This window comes from Rhinopithecus bieti, unplaced genomic scaffold (assembly GCF_001698545.2).
Source record: "Rhinopithecus bieti isolate Rb0 unplaced genomic scaffold, ASM169854v2 scaffold_72735, whole genome shotgun sequence".
Classification (NCBI taxonomy): Eukaryota; Metazoa; Chordata; class Mammalia; order Primates; family Cercopithecidae; genus Rhinopithecus; species Rhinopithecus bieti.
In genome coordinates this window covers 326,604-350,918 of record NW_016827539.1, presented here as the reverse complement: position 1 = coordinate 350,918, position 24,315 = coordinate 326,604, and the positions used below count along the sequence as shown (strand labels likewise).

Genomic DNA, 24,315 nt, shown 5'->3' with positions numbered 1-24,315 from the left:
CGTGGTGGCACGCATCTATAATCCCAGCTACTCAGGAGGCTGAGGCAGGAGAATCGCTGGAACCCAGGAGGTGGAGGTTGCAGTGAGCTGAGATCACACCATCGTACTCCAGCCTGTGCAACAGAGAGAGACTCTGTCTCAAAAAAAAAAAAAAAAAAAAAAAAACAGAGGCAGGGTCTTGCTCTCTTGCTCTGACTGGAGTGCAGTAACAATTCACAGGCTCCATCACAGCACACTGCAGTCCCCCACTCCTGGAGAGTTGGAAAGAAAAAAGGAAAAAAGAAAGCAGGTTAGTGGTTACGAGAGGCTGGGGTGGGGAAAGAGATGGACTGCAAAGGGGCAAGGACAATTTTTTGGGGTGATTCATCATGATTGTGGTGGTAGTTTTGTTGCTGAATATATTTGTCAAAACTCATCAACTGAAAGACATAAAATTGATTAATTTAATTATGTGTAAAGTGTTCCTTGTAGTGGGTTAAACTGCATCCCCCAAGCTGGGCACAGTGGCTCACACCTGTAATCCTGGCACTTTGGGAAGCTAAGGCCGGTGAGTTACCTGAGCTCAGGAGTTCGAGACCAGCTTGGGCAAAATGGTGAAACCCCATCTCTACTAAAATACAAATATTAGCCAGGCATGGCAGCGTGCACCTGTAATCCCAGCTACTCAGGAGGCTGAGGCAGGAGAATCGCTTAAACCTGGGAGGTGGAGGTTGCAGTGAGCCGAGATTGTGCCACTACACTCCAGCCTGGACAACAGAGTGACACTCCGTCTCAAAAAAAGAAAACAAAAATTGTGTCCCCCCCTAAAAAAAGATATGTACAAGTGGCTGGGCGCGGTGGCTCAAGCCTGTAATCCCAGCACTTTGGGAGGCCGAGACGGGTGGATCACGAGGTCAGGAGATCGAGACCATCCTGGCTAACACAGTGAAACCCCGTCTCTACTAAAATACAAAAAAAAACTAGCCGGGCGAGGTGGCAGGCGCCTGTAGTCCCAGCTACTCGGGAGGCTGAGGCAGGAGAATGGTGTAAACCCGGGAGGCGGAGCTTGCAGTGAGCTGAGATCTGGCCACTGCACTCCAGCCTGGGCGACAGAGCGAGACTCCGTCTCCACAAAAAAAAAAAAAAAAAAAAAAAAAAAAAAAAGATATGTACAAGTCCTAACCCCAGGTCTGCAAGAATGTGGCCTTATTTGACAATAGGGTCTTGCCGAGTGCAGTGGCTCATGCCTGCAATCCCAGAACTTTGGGAGGCCAAGGCAGGCAGATCGCTTGAGCTCAGGAGTTTGAGACTAGTCTGGCAAACATTGTGAAACTCCATCTCTACTAAAAATACAAAAATTAGCTGGGCGTGGTGGCACGCATCTGTGGTCCGAGCTACTCAGGAGGCTGAGACAGGAGAATTGCTTGAACCTGGGAGACAGAGGTTGCTGTGAGCCGAGATCGCGCCACTGCTCTCCAGCCTGGGTAACAGAGCGAGACTTCATCTCAAAGGAAGAAAAGAAAAAAGAAAAATGGGTCTTTGCAGACATAAGTTAAAAATCTCAAGATAAGATCATCCTAGATTTAGAGTGGGCCCTAAATTCAACAGCTGACATCTTTATAGAAGAGGGAAATTCAGAAGGAACCAATCCTCATTTCAGGCTTCTGGCCTCCAGAACTGTAATACAATAATTTTCTGTTGTGTAAGCCCAGTTTGTGGTTTTTTTTTTGTTTGTTTCCTTTTATTGTTTGAGACAGGGTCTTGCTCTCTCATTCGGGCTGGAGTGTAGTAATGCAATCATGGCTCACTGCAGCCTCGACCTCCTGGGCTCAAGGGATCCTTCCACCTCAGCCTCCCAAGTAGCTGGGACCACAGGCATGTGCCACTAATTAGTATTTTTGTTTGTAGAGACGGGTCTTGCTCTTTTTCCCAAGCTGGTAGATATTTTGTTACATACATCAGCCCTAGGAAGCTAATGCCTACCTCAATAAAGCTGATTTTTTTTTTTTTTTAAATTTTGAGATAGGGTCTTGCCCTGTCACCCAGGCTGTAGTACAGTGGCACAATCTCAGCTCACTGCAGCCTCCATTTCCTGGACTCAAGTGATCCTCCTGCCTTAGCCCTGTGAGTAGCTGGGACTACAGGCACATGCCACTATGCCCTGCTAGTTTTTGTATTTGTTTGTAGAAACGGGGTTTTGCCATGTTGCCCAGGCTGGTCTCGAACTTCTGGCCTCAAGTAATCTGCCCACCACAGCCTCCCAAAGTGTTGGGATTACAGGTGTGAGCTACTGTGCTCAGCCAAAGCTAATTTTTTTTTTTTTTTTTCTGAGACAGAGTCTTGTTCTGTCGCCCAGGCTGGAATGCAGTGGCGCATTCTCAGCACACTGCAATGTTTGTCTCCCAGGTTCAAGCGAGTCTCCTGACTCAGCCTCCGAGTAGCTGGGATTACAGGCGTCTGCCACCATGCCCAGCTAATTTTTTGTATTTTTAGTAGAGAGTGAGTTTCACCATCTTGGCCAGGCTGGTCTTGGACTCCTGACCCCATGATCCACCCGCCTCCTCAGCCTCCCAAAGTGCTGGGATTACAGGCGTGAGCCACCATGCCTGCCCTAATTTTTTTTTTTTTTTTTTAGTAAGTGGGAGAAAACACTTGGAAACATAAGCATACATAAAAAAAAACAAACGAACAAAAAACCAAGTTGCAGAACAATGAATTCTGTGTGAAATATTTTTTATAAAGGTTTTTACTGTTCCAAACAATACTACCTACTGTTCATGGACTTAGCATATGTCATAAAAGCCTGGAGGCACCTGGATCTGGACCCAAGTTATTTCTACCAGGCTGCTTCTGGGGAAGGGAAGGAGCCGAGTGGGGTCCTACTGGCCTTTGGATGCCCAGCATAGATTCTCAAGGCATTGTGAGATCTGAGAAGGCTTCCCTAGGGACGAGCCCTCCTCAACTCACAGCCAAGACTCAGAACCCCCCAGGGCTCAGCGGGTGGATGGAAAGGCGGGGAGGGCATTCCAAACTAAGCACCTGAGAAGCTGGCTTGTTTGGGCTGGAGAGCAGGTGAGGCTGGGTGATCATCCTTCCCTTTGTTTTTTTTTTTTTTTTTTTTGGAATGGAGTCTCGCTCTGTCACCCAGGCTGGAGTGCAGTGGTGCAATCTCGGTTCACTTCAATCTCTGCTGCCCGGGTTCAACTGATTCTCCTGCCTCAGCTTCCTGAGTAGCTGTGATTACAAGCGACTGCCACCACGCCCAGCTAATTTTTATATTTTGTTTTGTTTTGTTTTTTGATTTTGTTTTTGTTTTGAGATGGAGTCTCGTTCTGTCTCCCAGGCTGGAGTGCAATGGCACGGTCTTGGCTCACTGCAACCTCCGTCTCCTGGGTTCACGTGATTCTTATGCCTCAGCCTCCTGAGTAGCTGGGACTACAGGCGCCCGCCACCACACACGGCTAATTGTTTGTATTTTTGGTAGAGGCGGGGTTTCACCGTGTTAGCCAGGATGGTCTTGATCTCCTGACCTCGTGATCCACCTGCCTCGGCCTCCCAAAGTGCTGGAATTATAGGCGTGAGCCATTGCGCCCTTCCAAATTTTGTATTTTTAGTAGAGATGGGGTTTTAGCGTCTTGGCCAGGCTGGTCTTGAGCTCCTGACCTCATGATCCACCCTCCTCGGCCTCCCAAAGTGCTGGGATTACAGGCATGAACCACCGTGCCCCGCCAATCCCTCCCTTCTTAACCAGACATGTCCCAGCCTCCCTGGGCCTTCCCTGAGGTCACTCTGTCCCTCCTATTCATCTTTCTCCTGGGATCAGCAAGGAGCCTGAGGGTGAGGCGAGGGCTGAGAGCCCCTGTGTGGTGCTGGGTGGCCAAGACTCTTAGGCCCAACAGGGAGACGGAGGCCAGGACTCCTGGGTCCAGAGGAGACTGAGGACCAGATTCAAATATACAAAGCCATGCACACTGGCTCATGCCTCCAATTCCAGCACTTTGGGAGGCCAAGGCAGGAGGATTTCTTGAGGCCAGAAGTTGAGACCAGCCTAGGCAACGTAGCAAGATCAAATCTCTACACAAAATAAAAAGGTTAGCAGGGCATGGTGGCATCTGCCTGTAGTCCCGGTCACTCAGGAGGCTGAGGCAGGAGGATCGCTTGAGCCCAAGAGTTCAAGGCTGCTGTGAGCTATGATCATGCCACTGTACTTCAACCTGGGTGACAGAGTGAGACCCTGTCCCCACAAAAAATAAAAACAACACAAATTTCCCAAGAGTGACTGAGGCTGAGAGCTAGGCAAGCTGGGATGAAGGCTGTGCTATGTACCCACAGACAAATGACTTCGCCTTTCTGAGCTGGCCTCCTCACCTGTGAATGGCATGACCTCATGGGGTTGCTCTGAGGATGAAATACAGTGTGACATGCAGGTGAGTCATCTCTGGTGGCCATGCGGAGATCACCAGCAAGTACTAAGTGCTGGCACTTCACCCTCATTTAATCCTCACACCTGGCCAGGCACGGTGGCTCACACCTGTAATCCCAGCACTTTGGGAGGCCGAGGTGGGCATATCACCTGAGGTTAGCTGAAGGCCATCCTGGTCAACACAGTGAAACCCTGTCTATACTAAAAATACAAAAATTAGCTGGGTGTGGTGGCGCATGCCTGTAATCCCAGCTACTTAGGTGCCTGAGGTGGGAGAATCGCTTGAACCTGGGAGGCAGAGGTTGCAGGGAGGCGAGATCTCACCACTGCACTCCAGCCAGGGGGACAGAGCGAGACTCTGTCTCAAAAAAAATCCTCACATCCCTATAAGCTAGGAACTATCATCCTTATTTTACAGATGGGGAAACTGAGGGCTGCAGAGGTTAATCAGCTGAAGGACACAGGCCTACACATCACATCTGGTATATGGCCAACTGGATCCTGGACTGAAGCCATGTGATGCCAGCACCCGTGGCCCAAGCACCTTTGCTGTACTGTTTTATTGGTTCATTTCTGGTTTATAGGTCTACACTCCCTCCCATGGCCCAGGTGAACTATGAACCTTCTGGAAGTAGGGCTGTGATCCCTTCATCCCGGGATGAGCCCAGTCTGGCAGGAGACGCTCAAGATGTGCTAAGTGTGGGTGTGAGTGGGGCCAAGGGTGACTGGCATTTGGAGGGGACACTGAGCTTATATTTCCAGAGGGTCACATAGCAGCACCCGGGGAGGCTGGGATGTCTTCAGCCCTCCAGAGGCTACCAGGCTGCTCCCACAGGTGCACTGGGAGAAAGTGGCAGCCTTGCTGGGCAGTGTGGCTCTAAGACAAATCTCTGGCTCCCCTACTCTCTGCTGGCAGAAAACCTGTCCCAGCCCCAGGACCCAGGAGTCCCAGTTCCTAAGCCCCCCCCCAAGGAGTCCTTGCTCCCCTTTTCCCACAAGCCAAGAGTCCCAGCGCCCACCCTTCTCCTATTTTTCTAGAATCCAGGTAAGTAGCCCCCAGTCCCCCAAGACTCAGGGGTCCTGACCCCCAGCCAGAGGTGCACGGACCCACCTGACACCGGCCAGCCACAGCTGATGTGCACGGCCCCTTCTACCTCCGAACTCAGTGAGGCCAGGTGAGTAGCTGAAGTCAGCCAAGGAGTGTGTATTGCATCATGGAAATTGGCAAATGCAACCAGCAAGGGCTTCTGTTTTAACCAGGGAGCCTGTTGTTAAATGCTTACCAGCACATCGCTGCTCCCAGCCTTCCATCTGTCCTGCTCTCCAGGCCAGGAGCCCCTGTCACCAGGCCCAGGAAGCCCTGGAGTCTGGAGATAAATCGTGACAAGACACAAGGCCATGGCTGGGGCATCACTGCTGCCCAAGCCACCGTGGGTCCCCAGTCCCAGACCTTCCCATCTCCACACCAAGGCCCCCGTCCCAGACAACAGCATGGTCCTCAGCTCTGCATAACTCAGGAACTGAGAGCACCAGGTCTGGAGCCATGCGGACTCAGGCATGGCTCTGGGCAAGTCACTTTCACTGCCTGTGCTACAGTGTCCTTGTCTGTGGCATGGGAATCAGTAAAGAGCATGACCCTAAAGCCACACTTGTGCTGTTCACCTTCAAGTTCTGACCAGGGGACCCCAAACAAGGTGGAGGACCCCCCTGCCCCCGAGCCTCAGCTTCCTCATCTGTAAGATGGGGATGACAACAGTTCCTCCTCATCAGGTCATCATGAAAGTCAACAAGTTGAGCCGGGGCGGTGGCTCACTCTGTAATCCCAGCACTTTGGGAGGCCGAGGTGGGCAGATCACGAGGTCAGGAGTTTGAGACCAGCCTGGCCAACACATTGAAACCCCGTTTCTACTAAAAATACAAAATTAGCTGGGTGTAGTGGTACACACCTATAGTCCTGGCTACTGGTCAGGCTGAAGCAGGAGAATCACTTGAACCCAGGAGAGGAGGCTGCTGTGAGCTGAGACGGCACCACTGTACTCCAGCCTGGGCAAGAGGAGTAAAATTCCATCTCAAAAAAAAAAAAAAGTTCAACAAGTTATGCCTATAAAAGTGTTTACTTGGCCAGAAGCACTGGCTCATGCCTGTAATCCCAGCACTTTGGGAGGCTGAAGTGGGAGGATTACTTGAATCCAGGAGTTTGAGACCAACCTGGGCAACGTAGTGAAACCCCATCCCTACAAAAAGTACAAAAATTAGCCGGGCATGGTGGCATGTACCTGTAGTCCCAGTTACTGGAGAGGCTGTGGTGGGAAGATCCCTTGACCCTGGGAGGACGAGGTTGCGGTGATGGTGCCACTGCACCCTAGCCTGGGTGACAGAGCAAGATCCCATCTCTAAAAACTAAAAAAGTTTACTTAGCCGAGTGCTTAAGATGTCAGATTCGGTGTTGTCGTCATTGCCAATGAGTTCCTACCCCCACAGGGCAAGGCAGTCCTGACGGCAAAGAAGCGGCGGCTACCTCAATGTAGGATCTGCACACAGTAGGTGCTCAGTTAACTGGCCGGGCCATTTGCAACCACAGCAGGATGGGCCAGTGCCCCCCACCCAGGTGGAAGCGACTCTCCCTCGACCCCGCCCGGCCATTCAGGCAGCCTGGGAGCGCCCCGGCCTCTCCCGCGGCCCCGCCCCTTCACCTGTGTCGGCCGCACACCTGAAGCCGCCTCCGGAAGAGGGGACCGGAGACCGCGGGGACCTCGGAGGGAGCCCGGCGGCTTCGGGTGAGAGCCTGGGGGACGCCGAGGGCCGGGCCCCTCGAGCTTGGGGAGGGACTGGTGCGGCCGCGTCGGCAGAGAAGGTTGGGGAACCAGGGCGGGGGCAGGGGAACCGAGATCGCCGGGGAACCGGGGGCGCCTGCAGGAACTCAGCCGTCGGGGGTGAGCCCAGCCCCTTCTCCGGGCTTCCGACACCTGGGGCCAGGGATGGGGGGAGCTGGAGGCCCCAACACCTGGGCAGCTAAGTGCGGAAGGGTAGGGGGAGAGGTTTCCAGGCCTGGGTCTCTCGGGTGGAGGGGGTGGGGGGAGCGGGGCCAGCGAGGGCCAAGTCAGGGAGATCCTCGGGAGCGGCCTAGGGGCGGCTGGGCTAGGACCACGGTGACACTCAGGTCCTGCGAGCAGGACTGCACATGGACATCGGGCGAGAGGAGGAGGGGGAGCACAGGTGTGTGCGCGTAGTGGGTGGAGACACCCCTGAGGACTGGGGCTGGTAAGCCCGGTGCGTCGGGCCCTCTGACCGGAGCCCCTGAACCCCAGCCCCTAAGCAACCCTAGGGGAGCGCGGGGCTCCGGTCCCCAGGGGCGGGCCGGGAAGTAAACAGAAACTCCGAGCCGCGCTGCAGTCGGGCGGCCGGCACAACCTGTTACCTCGCCCTGATCTGGGCCCTACGCCAGGGCCCTGGGAAACTGGGGGGGTTGAGGGTCAGGACTCCTGAGTCCGGAGGGGTGGGGACATGAATGCCTGAGTCCTGTGGAAAGTGGGGACTGGGTGGGAATCCTTGGTGGGGGACATTGGAGGTGGGGACCTCTGAGTCTGGAGGGTGGAGTCAAAGCACCTGCTCAGGAGGTAACAGAATGAGTGCGAGAGACCTGGGAGGTCAGCAGCTGGGATCTGGGCTTCTGGTAGGGGAGGGAGCTGGATTCCTGGGGGCGAAGACACCTCAGTTCCCAAGTCTTAGGGTCCTGCATTCCTGGGAGGAGAAGGGGCTGGGCTCAACTCCAACTGCTGAGTCCCTGAGAACCTGGGTTCTGGGAACTGTCTCAGATGGCGAGGGGCTACGAGCCAAACTGCTGGGTTCTGGGAAGAGAGGGGACAGGGAGCGGAGGTGGCCTGTGGCCCTGGAGCACTGGAATGAACTTTCCTGGGGACAGAGATTGTCTAGCAGAGGCCAAAGGCTGGGCAGGTCATTTCCTTCTGCTTGCTGCCTCAGTTTACCCCAGGGACATTAACGGAACTGGGTGGCCAAAACACAGGTCATTAACCCTTCGCGGCTCAGGAAGCCCTGGCTGCAGGACCTGGCAGGCTGGCAGCAGGTGGAGAATTCCTGGAGGGCCAGGTGTTGGGCGGAGGGTGAGCCCCTGTCAGACTGCAGAGTAGAGTGTCCCGCAGTCACCTGTCCCCGCAGATGCTGCAGGTGACATGAGTTCTCCAGATGGGCCCAGCTTCCCGTCGGGGCTGCTCTCAGGGGGCGCCTCTCCCAGCGGCGACGAAGGCTTCTTCCCCTTTGTGCTGGAGCGGAGGGACTCATTCCTGGGAGCGGGCCCAGGGCCTGAGGAGCCCGAGGACCTAGCCTTACAGCTGCAGCAGAAGGAGAAAGACCTGCTATTGGCGGCGGAGCTCGGCAAGATGCTTCTGGAGCGAAATGAGGAGCTGCAGCGGCAGCTGGAGACGCTGAGCGCCCAGCACTTGGAGTGTGAGGAAGTGAGCTAGCACTGGGCCGGGTGGGTGGCCGGGTGGGCAGAGGAGGACGGGTGGGCCTGGAGAGGACAAGGGAAGGGAGTCAGGCAAAGGAAGGAGAGAGGAGCCGGGGAGGACAGCGGGGCAGGGGGAGGACTTTGGAACAGATCAGAGCTGGGCCCAGTCCCCCTGGCAGTGTTGCCTAGTGGTAAATAACAGGAACTCTGGGTGCCAGGCACAGTGCCTCACACCTGTAATCCCAGCACTTTGGGAGGCCAAGGCAGGAAGATCACCAGCCCAGTGTTCAAGATCAGCCTGGGCAACATAGCGAGACTCTGTCTCTACAAAAAATAAGAAAATTAGCTAGATGTGGTAGTGGCACCTGTAGTCTCAGCTACTCAGGAGGCCGAGGCAGGGGGATCACTTGATCCCAGGAATTTTAGAGTTTGAGGCTGCAGTAAGCTATGATCCACTGCACTACAGCTTGGACGACTGAGTAAGATCCTGAAAAAAAAAGAAGGAAGGAAAGAAGGAAGGAAGGAAAGAAGGAAGGAAGGAAGGAAGGAAGGAAGGAAGGAAGGAAGGAAGGAAGGAAGGAAGGAAGAAAAAAGAAAAGAAAGAAGAAAAGGAAAGGAAGGGAAGGAAAGGGAAGGGAAGGGAAGGGAAGGGAAAGGAAAAAAGGCATGAATTCTCAGGCCAGGCATGGTGGCTCACACCTGTAATCCCAGCACTTTGGGAGGCTGAGGTGGCTGGATCACTTGAGGTCAGGAGTTCGAGACCAGCCTGGCCAACATGGTGAAACCCCGTCTCTACTAAAAATACAAAAAAAATTAGCCAGGCATGATGGGGTGTACCTGTAGTCCTGGCTACTTGGGAAACTGAGGCAGGAGAATCACTTGAACCTGGGAGGCAGAGGTTGCTATGAGCCAAGATCATGCCACAGCTCTCCAGCCTGGGTGACAGAGCAAGACTCCATCTCAAAAAATAAATAAAAAATAAAAAACTGGGTTCAGACCCTTGTCCAGCTGTGTGACCCTGGGTCAGCTGCTGGCCCTCTCTGGATGTTGTGTCTAGCTCCTCAGCAGTATAGCAGAACACCAGGCAACAGTCATGAGTGTCTACACCCTGCCTGGCACTGGGCTGAGTGCTTTGCATGACTCTCCATTGATTCTTGCCCAGCCCAATGAGGCAGGAACAGTTCTCTCTGCCCAGGTTCTATTTTCGGCCAAATTCTTGCTCTGGGGCTCACATCTGGTCTCCTGAACACCCTCCTTCATCTGCTGTATTGGCCCCAACCACTGCCCTGAGCCTGACCTGGGTAGCTAACCCTCTCCACCAGGCCACCTAGAGGGCATCTCGACACAAGTGGCACTTGATTCCACACGCTCGATTCCATGCCCACATCACCTGCTGTCCCCATCCTTGCTTTTCCACTTGATGACCAGGGCCTGTGCACCTCCTTGGCCTCTTTCTCTCTCTCTCTCTCTTTTTTTTTTTTTTTTTTTTGTGAGACAGGGTCTCCCTCTGTCACCCAGGCTGTAGTGCAGTGGTGCAATCAAAGCTCACTGGAACCTCAACCTCACGAGCTCAAGCAATCCTCCCATCTCAGCCTCCTGAGTAGTTGGGACTACAGGCACACATGCACTACCATACCTGGCTAATTTTTGCATTTGTTGTAGAGATGGGGTCTCACCACGTTGCCCAGGCTGGTCTCAAACTCCTGGGCTCAACCAAACCACCTGCCTCAGCCTCCCAAAGTGTTGGGATTACAGGTGTGAGTCAATGCGCTCAAACTTTCTTGAATGTACAAATTCCCCCCAATATCCACAAGCCCTTTTGATTCTTCTAGGCTAGGCTCCAACCACTCATTTGTTGGCTCTGCAGCCTCCAGGCTGATCACAGATCACAGCCTCCATCACCTCTGCCCCAGACACTCCAGCCACCTGCTCCTGAGTCCCCAGCTTCCACTCTTTTATTATTATTATTTTTTAGATAGAGTCTCACTCTGTTGCCCGGGCTGGAGTGCAGTGGTGCCATCTCAGCTCATTGCAACCTCTGCTTCCTGGGTTCAAGTGATTCTCTCACCTCAGGCTCCCGAGTAGCTGGGATTACAGGTATGTGCCACCAAGCCCATATAATTTTTGTATTTTTAGTAGAGACGGGGTTTTACCATGTTGGCCAGGCTGGTCTCGACCTCCTGACCTCAGGTGATCCACTTGCCTCAGCCTCCGAAAGTGCTGGGATTATAGGTATGAGCCACCGCGCCTAGCCCCCAGCTTCCACCTTTGACCCCGAGAGCCCATTCTCTAAGGGACAGCCCAGAATTTTCAAAAGCTGCAAATCACACCATTTCACTCCTCAACCAGAATCTCCCCCTCACACTTAGAATGAAACCGAAACTCTTCCCCAGAGCCTAAAAGTCCCAGAGAGCTGGGCTCCTCCCTGACCTCACCACAGCAACACCACCCTTTTCTCCCTCCTCCAAAACGGGCAGCCGATCCACCCTCTCCCCCACAATGAGGGCTCTTTTCAGTTCCTCCAAGAACTCACACTTGTTCCCTCAGGAACTTTGCACTTGCTGTCCCTTAATGCCTAGCCTTCTTTCTGGTGGCTCTTCTTGTCCTGCAGAAGTCAACTCAAACATGACATCCTCCTTGAAGGACCCTCCACCCCCACCCCACTCCTAACTCTCCATCACTTCCTGGGTCTCTTTGCAGCCCTTACTGTCCCCCTGAAATTACCTGGCTCCGGCATGTGTCCATGCCCTCTGGACTCTAAGCTGCTTGAAGCAGTGAACTTGGTGGTCTCATGTGCTGCTGACAGCAGACCCCAGAACAAGTGGAGCTTAGAAAATATGGGAGGATTGATAGTAGTGTGGGTGAATGGACTTAGAGATATTGTGTCCAGGCCGCAAGGCATCAGCAGAGCCGAATATCAGCCAGGACAATGTGACCTTGAACCTGACAGCTTAATCCTGAGGCTGTGTTGTCCCTACAGGATTTGGTTAAGAGTTCTGCTGCCTGAGTTGGCATCCCTGCTTTGTGAAGTTATTGCATGGGCTCACGCCTATAATCCCAGCACTTTGGGAGGCCCAGGAGGGTGGATTGTTTGAGACCAGGAGTTCAAGACCAGCCTGGCCAACATGGTGAAACCCCATCTCTACTAAGAAAACAAAAAAAAATTTGCCAGGCAAGGTGGTGCACATCTGTAATCTTAGCTACTTGGGAGGCTGAGGCAGGAGAATATCTTGAACTTGGGAGGCAGACATTGCCGTGGGCCGAGATCGTGCCACTGCACTCCAGCCTGGGCAAAAGAGTGAAGATCTGTCTCAACAAAATAATAATAAATAATAAAAACAAAAATAAATGACTGTGTGTCCTCAGGCAAGGCACTTAGCAACTATGAGCTTCAGTTTCATCTGTAAACCCAGGACGTTAGTGATTCTCCCTCTAGTGGATGAAATGAAGCAATGCAGATAAACCCCTAATGCAGGGTACCTGCCAGTCGCTGCAGTAGCTGTGGCAATTGTTACCTTCGTCCAAGCCCATCCTGCTTTGAGGGCCTAGAGAGAGTGGGCCAGAAGTTAACCCCTGACTCATCTGCCTCCCCACGCTGGGCATCTGGGTGTGACAGGGCGTTTCCCCGCTGGTCAGACAGGTTTTGGGGCCGGGGCGGGGCTGACCAGGGTTAATTAGAGGGAACTGGCTAGCAGGAGCTGGGGAGGGGGCTGGGCAGAGTCCAGGCCTCCAGAGCCCCTGGGACACAGCAGGTGTGTGCTGCCATGGGCCGGGGCTTGAACTCTGCCAGACTCAGGCGCCAAAAACGGCGCTTGCGACCTCGGGTCCAGAAGCCCAGGCAGCAGCTGGAGGTGAGTGGTCATCAGAGAGCCCCATCCCCACCCTTGCCCTAGGCCCACGCGTCCTGTCTGCCCGGAACCTTCCCTCTAAATCTCTGGGTCTCGCTCACTCTTCCTCCCTCACTCTCCCTTGCTTTTGTGTCTATCTTGGACACAAGGCCCCCTTAGGCTTTCTCCCTAGGTGTCTGTTTCTCCATCCCCATCTCTCTGTGCCTGCCCAGTCTCATTGGTGCCTCTCTGCCTCTGTCCCTCTGCCCTGGCCCCCACAGCGGCTCCAGCAGGAGAACCATGAGCTCCGGCGAGGCCTGGCAGCCCGAGGAGCCGAGTGGGAGGCCAGGGCCGTGGAGCTGGAGGGGGACGTGGAGGCCCTGCGGGCCCAGCTCGGGGAACAGCGCTCGGAGCAGCAGGACAGTGGGCGAGAACGGGCACGGGCCCTCAGTGAGCTCAGCGAGCAGAACCTCCGGCTCAGCCAGCAGCTCGCTCAGGTGGACAAGGTGGAGGAGGATGCCTTGGTCCCCAGTGGGGAGTGGGGGCGTTGGACGTGGTGCTGAGGCTCCTCTGCCCCCCTTTCCACCTCCTCAGGCCTCCCAGACTGAGCAGGAACTTCAGAGGGAACTGGACACCCTTCGGGGACAGTGCCAGGCTCAGGCACTGGCTGGGGCAGAGCTGAGGACGCGGCTGGAGAGTCTGCAGGGGGAAGTGAGTTTCAGCTGGGGCTGGGGATTGACTGAGCCAAAACAGCCAGGCTGGGGGCTGGGAGGGGGCTGCCCCCCTCCCCAGCTCTCAGGCCTTTCCCCAGAACCAGATGCTGCAGAGCCGCCGGCAGGACCTGGAGGCCCAGATCCAAGGCCTGCGTGAGGAGGTGGAGAAGGGCCAGGGCCGACTGCAGACCACGCACGAGGAGTTGCTGCTGCTGAGGCGGGAGCGGCGGGAGCACAACCTGGAGGTGACCTGCAGGGCTAGGGGATACAACTGCCTGGACCCTTAGCAATGGCTTCAGGGTTTTCTGGGAGATGAGGCCAGAGCTGGATCACCGGGAGGTCCAGAGGCTGGCCCACAAGAGCATGGGCATTAGCCTATGGGCAAGTGGGAGCCATGGAAGGCTGTTGAGCAGGGGAGGCATGCTCTTAGAATATATCAGAGCCTGGCAGCTGAAAGGGCAGGGAGGGGGCTGATGCCAGAGCTCAAGCCAGGAATGACAGCCCCTAGACCATGGCTGGGCAATGGAGATGGAGAAAAAGAAATGAAAAGAGGACGCGGGGTCTGATGTTAGAGATCAAAGGAGTCTGCACTTTGGGGTCAGCTTGCCTGCCTTCGCATCCCAGTTCCCCTTTTTACTACTGTGGGACAAGCAGCCTCAGTAGCACCGATAAATGCTGCATGAAACAATTAGTGAATGAGGAGGTAGACTGGGCAGGGGAGGGAATGGGGCTCCTCGAGGTGGGGCCCTGCTTTATAGGCGAGGAAATTGTGTGTCTGCTGAGGGAGGTGCATGGCCCAAGGCGCCCAGCGATCCAGGAACGGGAACAGCCTGGGCCGATGGGGTGCGGGGCCCTCCGCGGCGCCCCCGCGTGGACATGCCGCAGGATGCCGGCGCTGGGTGCGTCCCACTGACCACCTGCGCTTCCGCTGACCACCTGCGCTTCCGTCTGCGGGACCGTCCACAGCTGGAACGCGCACGGTCCGAGGCCGGGGAGGCGCTGAGCGCGCTGCGGAGGCTGCAGCGGCGCGTCTCCGAACTGGAGGAGGAGTCACGCCTCCAGGACGCCGACGTGTCAGGTGCCTCGTTGCAGTCAGAACTGGCCCACAGCCTCGAGGACGGCGACCAGGGCCAGAGCGCCGAAGCACGCAGAGACACCCCGGTGAGCTTGTGGGGCCTCAGTCCCCTTACCTGTGCCATCGAGAGGGTCGCAGGCTCCTCCTTTCCTCCTTTCCCTAATAGACTTCACACCACTAACCCATTTCTTTGGCCCACAGACCACCCGGTCCCCAAAGACCCGAGAGGCGTCCAGTCCCCAGCCTTCACCCCCGGAAGAGAGCTTAGAGCCCCCCAGGAAGCGAACATCCCTCAGCCCAGCGGAGATACTGGAGGAGAAGGAGGCGGAAGTGGCCAAGCTGCAAGATGAGGTGGGGGAGAGGGCACTGTGCTGGATGCAGGGCCCCTCTAGCTGTCAGTTTCTGTCTCCCATGTCCACCTCTCAGCCTTTGCCCACTAAGCCCTCCCTATACCTGGATCGGTCATCTCAACAAACTTACTTCAAGAGCCAGCCTGCATGCCACCTCCTCCAGGAAGACTTCCTGGACAGCACCTGCCCGCTTAGTTCCACTTCCAATGTTTCTCCCTGCATCCCTCCTGCAGGGTTATACCACTCCAACTAACCCTGCTCCACCCCAACCTGCACCAGCCTGAGGGTCTCAGAGGGCTCATCTTGGAGTCTCCAGCGCAGGGCCACAGCTGCCTGGGGTGTCTGTCGCAGGCAGAGGAGGGCTAGGGAAAGCCAGAGTCCGGGCTGCTGGGAGAAGCAGGGACTGAAAGGCCCATTGGCCCATCTGCCGCACGGCCCCTCCTCTGCTCACAGATCTCGCTGCAGCAGGCAGAGCTGCAGTCCCTGCGGGAAGAGCTGCAGAGGCAGAAGGAGCTGCGGGCGCAGGAAGACCCTGGGGAGGCCCTGCACAGTGCCCTCTCAGACCGGGACGAGGCCGTGAACAAGTAAGCCTCAAGCCATCCGCCACCACCCCAGCGCCCTCTGGGCCCTCCTGGGCTCCTGATTCCTCTTCTGATACGGGTTATAACGATCCCCACTCCCGCCCAGGGGCCCACTGACCTCCTTGATCTAGGTATTGGCAGCCCTCCTCCCGTCTGGGTCCGGAATTCCCCCGCCACCCCGGCTCCCTGAAGCCCTAGCGCCCTCAAACACGTCGTCCGCCCCTCCCCGCCTAGGGCCCTGGAGCTGTCCCTGGAGCTCAACCGCGTCTCGCTGGAGCGAGACTCCCTGTCCCGGGAGCTGCTGCGCGCCATCCGCCAGAAGGTGGCGCTCACGCAGGAGCTGGAGGCCTGGCAGGTGAGGGGCGGGGTCCGTGTGCGGAGGAGGGCAGGGGGCGGGACCGGTGCTGAGCCGACGACGGCCTCCCGCAGGACGACATGCAGGTGGTGATCGGGCAGCAGCTGCGCTCACAGCGCCAGAAGGAACTGAGCGCCGCCGCGTCGTCGTCGACCCCGCGCCGTGCTGCGCCCCGCTTCTCGCTGCGCCTGGGCCCCGGGCCCGGCGGTGGCTTTTTCAGCAACCTCTTCCGAAGGACCTGACGGCTGGGCCCAGGGGCTGCCCTTGCCCACTTAGGGGCTCACGTTCCTCTTCTGGCCAATTAAGCGACAGGGCCTGGACTGTCTTCCAAAAGGAGCTGATGCCCTCCCCACCCCAGGATGCTGGGCAAGGGCTCATCGGGAGCAGGGGCCAGCTTGTGGGGCAGGAGCCCCAGGTGGGTGGCAGGGGCAGGTGAACAGAGCTATTTTCCGAATCAATATAGGTCTATCTTTTCTAGGGCAGGGATGGGGCTGGGTATTTATGTATCAAGATGGGACAGAGTAATATATAAATCACTCCACCGATTTGGCCTCCATTCGTGGAAAGAAAGAGCACGGAAAAAAGCATGAAACTTTATTGTAAAAAAGAAAATGAAAAACACTCTAAAACCCTGGGCTGGCTGGGGGTGTCGTCGGAGGTCAGAAGGACAGGGAGAAGGCTCGGTAGCCCAGGTTGGTGAAGACATCCACCCGGCAGCTGTTACCTGCAGCTGTCAGGACCTGGAGGAAAGAGGGTCATGACTGACCTGCCCACACCCTTGCCTCCCAGCCACCCCATGGCCCCTGCCAGACCCACCTTGCACTCGGGCGCGGCAGGCTGCTGGTTGAGGCTGAGGCTGAGCAGCCCTGGGGAGGAGCCGGGCACCTGGGCCTTCAGCTCCCCGCTCAGCTGCCACTGGTTGACACAGCGGCCCTGGCCAGCCGACAGAATCTGCAGAGGACAGGGAAGGTGCTCGGGGGTCACGACTGAAGGGAAGAGTCAGTGGGGGTGGCAGAAGTGAGAGAGAGGGACTCACCAGGTCCTGGTAGAAGGTGACATGCTTCTGTGGCGCCCGGATGGGGAAGACAGTGGTGGGTGTGGAGGATCGGAGGTGCCAGAGGGTGAGGGCTGGGCCCCCTCCACAGACCTGGACAGAAAGGTGGGAGTCCCCATCTTTGAACTACAGGCCCACAGCTGACAGGGCCCGGAGCTGCCATCCCATCCCACAGTCTGCCCAGCTCACCATCCAGTCGGAATCAGTTGCCAAGCATCCGATCCAGCGCCCATTGTGGGGCCTCGAGCACTCCTGGGCAGCGGGGGAGGGAAAGAGGTGAAGACATGCAGAATTCAAGGAGCGGGAGGGGAAGAGGACAATGGCCATGGACAGATCCTCACCTCGTGCTTATAGACCTCGATCGTCTGGACCTCCTTGGCTGTGCGCAGGTCTGCAGGGAAAGAACCGTGAGTGGTGCCCCATTGACCTCAGCCTCCTTCACTGCCATCTTGCCCTCCAGCCAGCCACCTCCTTACCCCAAAGTCGAACAGCTCCATCCTCGCCACCTGACAGCACCTCTGGGCTCCTTTCCCGCAGTGCCAGGCAATGGATGTAGTCTGTGTGGCCCCGGAGGACCCGCTGCACGTAGAGGGGCGATGTCAGGAGGAGACCTAGGAAGAGTACCTCTCCCTGGCCTGGACCTGCTCTAGGGCTCCAAGACCCTGCTCACCGTGAAAGTCCCAGTTTCAAGGTCCATAGTGTGCAACTGACAGTCTCCCCCAGCCAGGATGAGAGAATTCTCCTGTGGAGGGAGCAGGGTGAGGCAGGAAGTCAATGTCAAACCAGGGTAGGCAGAGGGTGAAGGATCAAAGTTTGGACAAGAACTTTGATGGGGCTCAGACCTTGGGGACCAGCAGCAGAGCATTGATCTCGGGCACTTCCAGGCTGGTCCTGGGGAAGGAAAGGCAGGGTCAGTGAGGAAGTCACTTCACCCTGATGCCCCCTCTATCCACGTGGCCCTGGCTCACCTGTATGGAGGCTGACGATGCCACAGCTCCTTACACCCCTTCAAAAGGGAAAATACCAGTTGACCTCAAAGGCTCTCTCTGGGTCCAGGCACCCCAGCCCTTTCCCAAGCTCGACTCCTTACCTTCTTGAGCATCTCCGCCCAAAGCCAGGCCTTCACCTCCCCATCCCCAGCACTAAGCAGATGTCGATCGGTGGAGACCATGCTATAGACGGGCCCATCATGGGCTAAAGAGAAATGCAGAACTGAGTCAACCAATTCCACCCAAAGTCCCGAAGCCAGACTCCACAGCTATACCCACCTTGGAAAGTCACCACCGGCCTCTTACTTTCCTCTTTGGCTTCGGAGCTCAAAGCAGCGGACAAGCTGCAGGGGACAGCGGAGGGGACCCAGGAGTCAGAAACAGGGGCATCCGTCCCATGAGGGCCAAGTGCCAGGGCTAACGGGTGGACAGCGGCAGAGGGTACCTGAAGATGGCAATCTGCCCATAATTGTTGCCAGCCGCCAGAAACTTCCCACACGGTGAGACGCTCTGGGAGAAGATGGTCATATGGAGCCGCTGCAAGGCCTGGAACACCTCTGTCTGCAGGGAAGAACTGGATGAGGCCTGCCTGGGATGTACGAAACCTCCCATCCACAGACTCCTTCCTGCTTCCCCCAACACCTGCCAGGCCTCCCACTGTCCTGACTTCTCAGCCCTCTTTTGAGGCGGCCCGGCCCCAAGCCAGCACTTGCCCATGCAGTCCCATGAGTGGCTCCAAGAAGACACTGAAGAAGGGGCGAGTCGAGGTGATGCCTCAGGGACCTCTGAGCAAGCACCCAGCACTCTCCTACCACCTTCCTCAACTGTCAAGTGGAGCTCACAGAAGATTCCGTCACAATTAGATGAGCTAGTGTATAGACAAGAGCTTTACATGGGATTGTCACTCAGTGCTGAAGCCGGGTATGGTGGCTCATGCCTGTCATCCACCGCTTGGGGAGGCCAGGAGTTCGAGAGCAGCCTGGTCAAAATAGTGAGACTCTGTCTCAACAAAAAAATTAAAAATGTGGGGCCGGGCGCAGTGGCTCACGCCTGTAATCCCAGCACTTTGGAAGGCCGAGGTGGGCGGATCACCTGAGGTCTGGAGTTCCAGACCAGCCTGACCAACATGGAGAAACCCATCTCTACTAAAAATACAAAATTAGCTAGGAGTGATGGCGCAAGCCTGTAATCTCAGCTACTTGGGAGACTGAGGCAGGAGAACTGCTTGAATCTGGGAGGCGGAGGCTGTCGTGAACCGAGATGGAGCCATTGCACTCCAGCCTGAGCAGAGGAAAACTCCATTCAAAAAAACAAAAGCAAAAAAACGTGGCGCGCCCAGGCATGGTGACTCCACACCTTGTAATCCCAGCAACTTTTTTTGGGAGGCGCAAGGCAGGCAGGATTAACCTCAAAGGCGTCAAGGACTATGTCGAGACCCAGCGCTGTTCAACAATGGTTTGAAAAAAAACCCTGTCTCCTTACTAAAACACAAAAAAAAATTGAAGCTGGCAGTCACGGTGGGCAAACAAGAGCCTGTTAAGGTCCCAGGCCTACTTGGGAGACTGATGGCAAGCGAGAATCGCTTTGAACCCAGGAGGCGGCCAGGTTTTGGCGCAGTGAGCTGAAGATGCGTGCCACTGCACTCCAGCCTACGGCTTTGGAAACAGAGTCGGAGACTTCCGTCTTCAAAAAAACAAAAAAAAAACGTGCTTCTGCACAAACTAGAAATTTCTTTTTTCTTTTTTTTTTCGTTTGCTTTTTTTTCTTTTGAGAACGGAGTCTCGCTTTCTGGCACCCAAGCGCCTGGAAGTGCAAAGTGGCGGATCTTTCAGCTCAACTGCAGCTCCGCCTCGGAATTTTGCACCGCCATTTTCTCCTGTGCTCAGCCTGCGCCGGGCTTTAAGCTGAAGAGCTAACAGGCCGCCGCGCCACGTCGACGCCCGGCTTAGTTTTTAGTTAAGTTTTTTTAAGTAGCACGACGCCGGTTTTTTTTCCCGTGGTTACCTCAGGAAAAATCGGTCCCCTCGAATCTCCTGACGCTACTTCGTATCCGCCGTCTCGGCCTCCGTCTCGGCCTCCCAGTGCTGGGATTACAGGCTTGAGCCACCGCGCCCGGCCAAGAACTAGAAAATTTAAAAAAAAAAGTGGCTCTACTACCCCAACATAGAAAAACGTACTGATTTATAATCCCTACTCTCTGACTTGCGTTAAGCCCCTGAAGCACTTCTGGGTTACTCTCCCGCCCCCCTGGTCAGCGTCTGAGTTCCACAAATAGCCCAGGCAAAACAGGACTCAGGGCACAATTCCCTGCCCCCCACCCCGGTCCCAGCCATGAATGGACTACAAATCCCAGAAGGCAACGCGCACCACGTCCATCTCACCTGACCCAGCGGTACCGCGAGCGGCACAGCTCGCTCCATCTCCAGAACTACAAGTCCCAGAGTGCTCCGCGTGCGACGCAACTTCACGAGGCCTTACGTGCCTAGAGCGGTTCCTCTCCGTGGCGCCCTACTGCCTTCGGCGCGAAGGTGGCTGCTGCGTACCGTCCTGAACCCCAGGAGCCGAGGTGAGCGCCGCGAAGACCCCCGACATTAAGAAGTGGTGTCCACCGCAGCCCCGCTAAGCCGGATACCCTCCCCCACCCCGAGGAGCAACCCTGCCTTCCGCCACGCGCCGCCCGTCTTCCGCGCCCGCGCAGAACCTCGCGGCTGTGCCCGCCTAAAGCCACGCCCATCCTCGCTGGGCCACGCCCTCAGAGACTCCTCCCCTGTCGCCCAGATCCCACCCGCAGGACCCCAAAACCCAATGATCCTTCAGCAGCCCTTGGAGCGAGGCCCCCAGGGTGGGGCCCAGCGCCTCCCGCGGGCCGCCTTGGGGGTGATTCGGGGCCTGGACGCCAGGTGCGTGTAGGGGACCAGGGTGGGCCTGACCAAGGGCCGCAGGAGCTTTGGCTGGGTGCTCAGGGCTGGTCTGCAGGATGAACACGGGGTGGGACGAATCGGTGGAGCTTAGGCGTGAGCTGAGATGGTATTGGGGCTGCAGCTCAGGGTCGAGACTTCCGAGGTACGCTGCTGGATGGCCCAGGAGAGGGGGGACCGGCACCAGCTGAGACAGTAATGGGCTCCGGGCTCCTGGCTGATGTTGCAGGCTCAGGCGGGCATATCCTTGGGAAGGGCCCAAGAGGGTGGGGTGCACCAGGCTCTCTTTTTTTCCCAGCTCCCCTCTCCGAGGAGCTGTGCCCATGAGCACCAAGCGGCGCCTGGAGGAGGAGCAGTGAGTTTGGGGGCAGGGAGGGACTCCCAACGAGATCTCTGTCACCTCTGGTCCCCAACAGGCTGCCTCCTGTCTCAATATCCCAGCCTGCCTCTCTCCCATCTCTCCCCAGGGAGCCTCTGCGCAAGCAGTTTCTATCTGAGGAGAACATGGCCAGCCACTTCTCTCAACTCAGCCTGCACAATGACCACCCCTACTGCAGCCCCCCCATGGCCTTCCCCCAAGCCCTGCCCCCACTCAGGTAGGCTCCTCCACTGGCCAGGCCTTCTGCAGAATCACAGGCAGTCCTCGCAGCTGACCTCAGGCCCTGCCTCATCGTGCCATTTTTAGCTCTAGCTGACCTCTGGGTTGTTTCTCATCTTGGCTCTTTGGAAAGTGCTGGGAACCCAGGAGTCCCTGGGGACCTGGACCTGGTGGGAGGTGCTCAGCTAGGCCATCCTTAGCCCCATGGCCTGACAGTCATTTCTTCTTCTAGAAGCCCTTGCTCTGAGCTGCTTCTCTGGCGCTACCCTGGCAGCCTCATCCCCGAGGCCCTCCGTCTGCTGAGACTGGGGGACACCCCCAGTCCCCCCTACCCTGCAACCCCAGCTGGGGACATAACGGAGCTCTGAGTGCTGGTGGACAGTGCCCCTCCCACCTTCCTTCTTCCCCACAACAGAAGAGACCAGCGACTCCTGCAAAGGGACAAGGTTCCTCCCTCTCCCGCAGACCAGGCATCTGGGCACCAAGACCTTCCCTCAACTGAGGACACTGAGCCCAGGGGAGCTCTGGGATGGGAGGGGTGGGAGCATGGGAAGGGAGGCATCCCACCCCCAAGAAGAACTGAATAAAGATTGCTGAGCAAAGGAAGGCTTCAGTCTAGAACCTGGGGCTTTTGGGGATGGTGGAGAGGGCAGAGGTGCGGGATGCTGGGGTTTCTCCTCAAGATCTTCCCTGGAAAACTGTTAGGGCCAGCCAGGTCCTGGCCGGCTGAGTTCCAGGCATTGAGAATGTGTGAGTCAGAGCCTCACCCCCGCCCCCGCGGCTGGCTGACTCACTCCCTCCCTCCAGCTCAGGGGAGTCAGTCGGGGATCACTGCCTCTCCAAACCATTTAAAGTTAAAGATTCTTTTATTAATAAATTCTCCCTCCCCTCCAAACTCTCCCCAAAATAAATATCTCCTCCCCTCTTTAGGGAGTTGGGGGGGTCGGTATCTTAGGGCCAGCCCTCCTAGTGGGCCAGCCCCCTAGTGTTAAAAATAGGTCCCTAACCCTCCAGGGTGACCCCCATGGTGGAATTTCAGGACATCTGAGTGAGTGGGGCCTAGTGTCAAGTCTGCCCCCCAAGTCAGCCTGGCCCCCAGGGCCTCTAGGAAGGAGGACACCCCCCACCCTGTGCAAATGCTGCAGTTCCTTAGTCAGTGTCAGCTGTTTTGTGTGAGCCAGCGTGAGGCTCCCTTTCTGTTCTGGGGCCAGAGGCAGGGCAACCAGACACCTTGGAAGGTTCCCCTGAACCCTGGGCCCAGGCCTCAGAGGTGATTCACCGCCCCCCACCCCCCTTGTGGTTGGAGGAGCTTGGCTCCTGCTGCGTCTGGGAGGCAGAGACTGGCTCTAGAATGGATGAATGAATGATGAGTGGGCGAGCCCCGGCTGGCAGGAGGCACATTGTCACTGGATCAGCGCCACAGCTGGGCAGCCCTCTCCGCCGGTCTCCTCTATGGGGGCTGCAAGATAAGAGGTGGGGTTGTCAGGGGCAGAGAAAAGGTCGAGTGCTGACAGGGCTGGGCAGGCCAGGGTGCACTTACTGGTGAACTTCTCTCTCCTGCGGCATCGTCTCCAGACCAGAAAGCCAGAAAGCAGCCCCAGCACGAAGGTCAGACTCAGAGCGCCCCCAAGGATGGGCCAAAGCAGCCGGAAGGGGGCAGGAGGTGCCGCAGCGCCTGAAGGCGGGACTCGGAGTCAGACCTCGCCCCTCTCCAGGGCAGCCCCGCCCCCTAAGACTGAGCCTTCGGCCTTCTCCCAGCCGTGGCCTCCTCCCTGACCCGAGCCACCTTCCAACTCCCACCTCCTCCCGATTGACTTCCCCGATGCAAAGCTCTCGGCCCCGCTCTCCGCACCAACCACCCTCTCTCCCAGTCTGGGGTCCGCTGGCCACTGGCCCTGCCCCCCACTCACAGCCCAGGCAGAAGTCGCTGTGCGGTCGCGCCCTGCAAGACGCGCAGTCCATGCACTTGTCCAGGTCCGCGCTCCAGGAACTGCCGCGGGAGCAGGGGGCGGTGCCTGGGGAGGGGGCCTCGGGTCAGAGGCTGGGGGCGGGACTCGGCTATTCTGGGGTCTGAGGTCAGGGTCGGCCGGCTCGAATAACGTGAGTCACTGGCGCCCTCCCCGCGCATTCCTCACAGGTGACCGCACGGCCCGACCGGGACACTGCAGCTCCGGGAGGGAGGGCGTAGCGCGGGACGCTGGGGGTGGGGGGGTCAGGTCCCCACAACCCCCCTGCCGCCGGCGGGTGACTCACTCCTGGGCACCGGGCCCGACCCCGGTCCCTCCCCCCGCATAGCTGGGCACTGAAGTCACCGGATGGAAGGGGGCACCCCACATGGTATAGAGGGCACAGACCCTAGTGCCTCTCGACGGCCTCCCCAACTCGTCGGTCACTGGGGCTAGTTAGACCCTGTACTGACCAGGCTGGGGGCGTGCCCCTTCCTGGACTGAACATCCCGCCCTCACTTACTTTCTCTCTCCACTTCGAAGTAGTTCGGACTTTCGGAACCGAAGAACCCACCCCAACCCCAATTGGACGGTGGGAGAAACTGAGGCCCGGATTGTGAATGAAACTTGGAGAGTGATGGAAGTTCCCACAGCCAGGAGCGAGCTGTTAGAAGGCCACCTGAACACAGATACCCACATCCGCCTGTTCCCCCAGTTCCGCGCTGTTCTCCAGGCACCCAATCCGGCTCCCGTGCCCCGGCCCGTGGTTCTCCGACCCCCGAGTCTCGCGTACCTGGCGCTTGCTCCCCCGCCACGGAGCGCAGCAACTCCAGCCAGAGCCCCAGCACGAGGAGCCGCAGCAACCGGCGCAGCGAACCCCGAGCCATAGTGCACGTCCCGCGCCCGCCGCTGTCTGCGCCCGCCGCCGGCCGGCAGGGACCCACGGCCACCGCCCCGCCCCCGCCCCCGCCTTCCGGGGCGGAGCTCTCCCCTCCGCCCGCCTTGAGTTCGGCTGCGGGACGCCCCGCCCCGCGGGGCCCGC

General features: G+C 57.3%; 4 protein-coding genes and 1 pseudogene across 15 annotated transcripts in view; 2 read left to right on the top strand and 3 right to left on the bottom strand.

The window, feature by feature from the left end:
• BICDL2 (BICD family like cargo adaptor 2) overlaps positions 1 to 16,402 on the top strand; it is a 23,280-nt gene extending 6,878 nt beyond the window's left edge. For 2 of the 7 annotated variants that reach the window (XM_017863879.1, XM_017863880.1), the window contains exons 2-12: positions 4,821 to 5,577; positions 6,884 to 7,179; positions 8,563 to 8,874; positions 12,976 to 13,191; positions 13,289 to 13,405; positions 13,506 to 13,652; positions 14,374 to 14,568; positions 14,684 to 14,833; positions 15,286 to 15,416; positions 15,648 to 15,768; positions 15,843 to 16,402. In XM_017863879.1, coding sequence (XP_017719368.1) covers positions 8,593 to 8,874; positions 12,976 to 13,191; positions 13,289 to 13,405; positions 13,506 to 13,652; positions 14,374 to 14,568; positions 14,684 to 14,833; positions 15,286 to 15,416; positions 15,648 to 15,768; positions 15,843 to 16,010 — 1,527 coding nt within the window. In that variant the 5' untranslated portion in view covers positions 4,821 to 5,577; positions 6,884 to 7,179; positions 8,563 to 8,592 and the 3' untranslated portion in view covers positions 16,011 to 16,402. Of the gene's footprint in view, positions 1 to 4,218; positions 4,407 to 4,820; positions 5,578 to 6,883; positions 7,180 to 8,562; positions 8,875 to 12,975; positions 13,192 to 13,288; positions 13,406 to 13,505; positions 13,653 to 14,373; positions 14,569 to 14,683; positions 14,834 to 15,285; positions 15,417 to 15,647; positions 15,769 to 15,842 lie in introns of those variants that run through there. The other 5 variants (XM_017863882.1, XM_017863883.1, XM_017863884.1 and 2 more) reach the window with 5 other exon arrangements.
• LOC108523339 (putative uncharacterized protein FLJ46214) lies at positions 7,323 to 7,965 on the bottom strand (annotated as a pseudogene).
• Positions 16,347 to 20,527, bottom strand: THOC6 (THO complex subunit 6). Its single transcript, XM_017863886.1, has 13 exons — positions 20,193 to 20,527; positions 18,257 to 18,372; positions 18,091 to 18,155; positions 17,913 to 18,016; positions 17,791 to 17,828; positions 17,665 to 17,713; positions 17,493 to 17,564; positions 17,299 to 17,401; positions 17,164 to 17,213; positions 17,012 to 17,074; positions 16,805 to 16,915; positions 16,585 to 16,719; positions 16,347 to 16,508 (listed from the first exon to the last, which is right to left on the bottom strand). Exons 1-13 carry the CDS (start codon positions 20,229 to 20,231, stop codon positions 16,428 to 16,430), a joined length of 1,026 nt encoding a protein of 341 aa, XP_017719375.1. The 5' UTR covers positions 20,232 to 20,527; the 3' UTR covers positions 16,347 to 16,427.
• On the top strand, positions 20,272 to 21,938 carry HCFC1R1 (host cell factor C1 regulator 1). Of its 5 annotated transcripts, XM_017863891.1 has the most exons (5): positions 20,272 to 20,377; positions 20,590 to 20,711; positions 21,028 to 21,084; positions 21,197 to 21,325; positions 21,560 to 21,938. In XM_017863891.1, the coding sequence occupies exons 2-5, from the start codon at positions 20,617 to 20,619 to the stop codon at positions 21,693 to 21,695; spliced, it is 417 nt and encodes a 138-aa protein (XP_017719380.1). In that variant the 5' UTR covers positions 20,272 to 20,377; positions 20,590 to 20,616; the 3' UTR covers positions 21,696 to 21,938. The 5 variants fall into 5 exon arrangements, with proteins under 5 accessions (XP_017719380.1, XP_017719379.1, XP_017719382.1 ...); XM_017863890.1 differs by having other exon boundaries at positions 20,272 to 20,711; XM_017863893.1 differs by lacking the exon at positions 21,028 to 21,084 and having other exon boundaries at positions 21,560 to 21,933.
• Positions 21,939 to 22,174: 236 nt separating this feature from the next.
• TNFRSF12A (TNF receptor superfamily member 12A) lies at positions 22,175 to 24,241 on the bottom strand. Of its 2 annotated transcripts, XM_017863887.1 has the most exons (5): positions 24,067 to 24,219; positions 23,797 to 23,952; positions 23,238 to 23,342; positions 22,868 to 23,002; positions 22,175 to 22,786 (listed from the first exon to the last, which is right to left on the bottom strand). In XM_017863887.1, exons 1-5 carry the CDS (start codon positions 24,158 to 24,160, stop codon positions 22,731 to 22,733), a joined length of 546 nt encoding a protein of 181 aa, XP_017719376.1. In that variant the 5' UTR covers positions 24,161 to 24,219; the 3' UTR covers positions 22,175 to 22,730. The 2 variants fall into 2 exon arrangements, with proteins under 2 accessions (XP_017719376.1, XP_017719377.1); XM_017863888.1 differs by lacking the exon at positions 23,797 to 23,952 and having other exon boundaries at positions 24,067 to 24,241.
• Between the last annotated feature and the right edge of the window lie 74 nt (positions 24,242 to 24,315).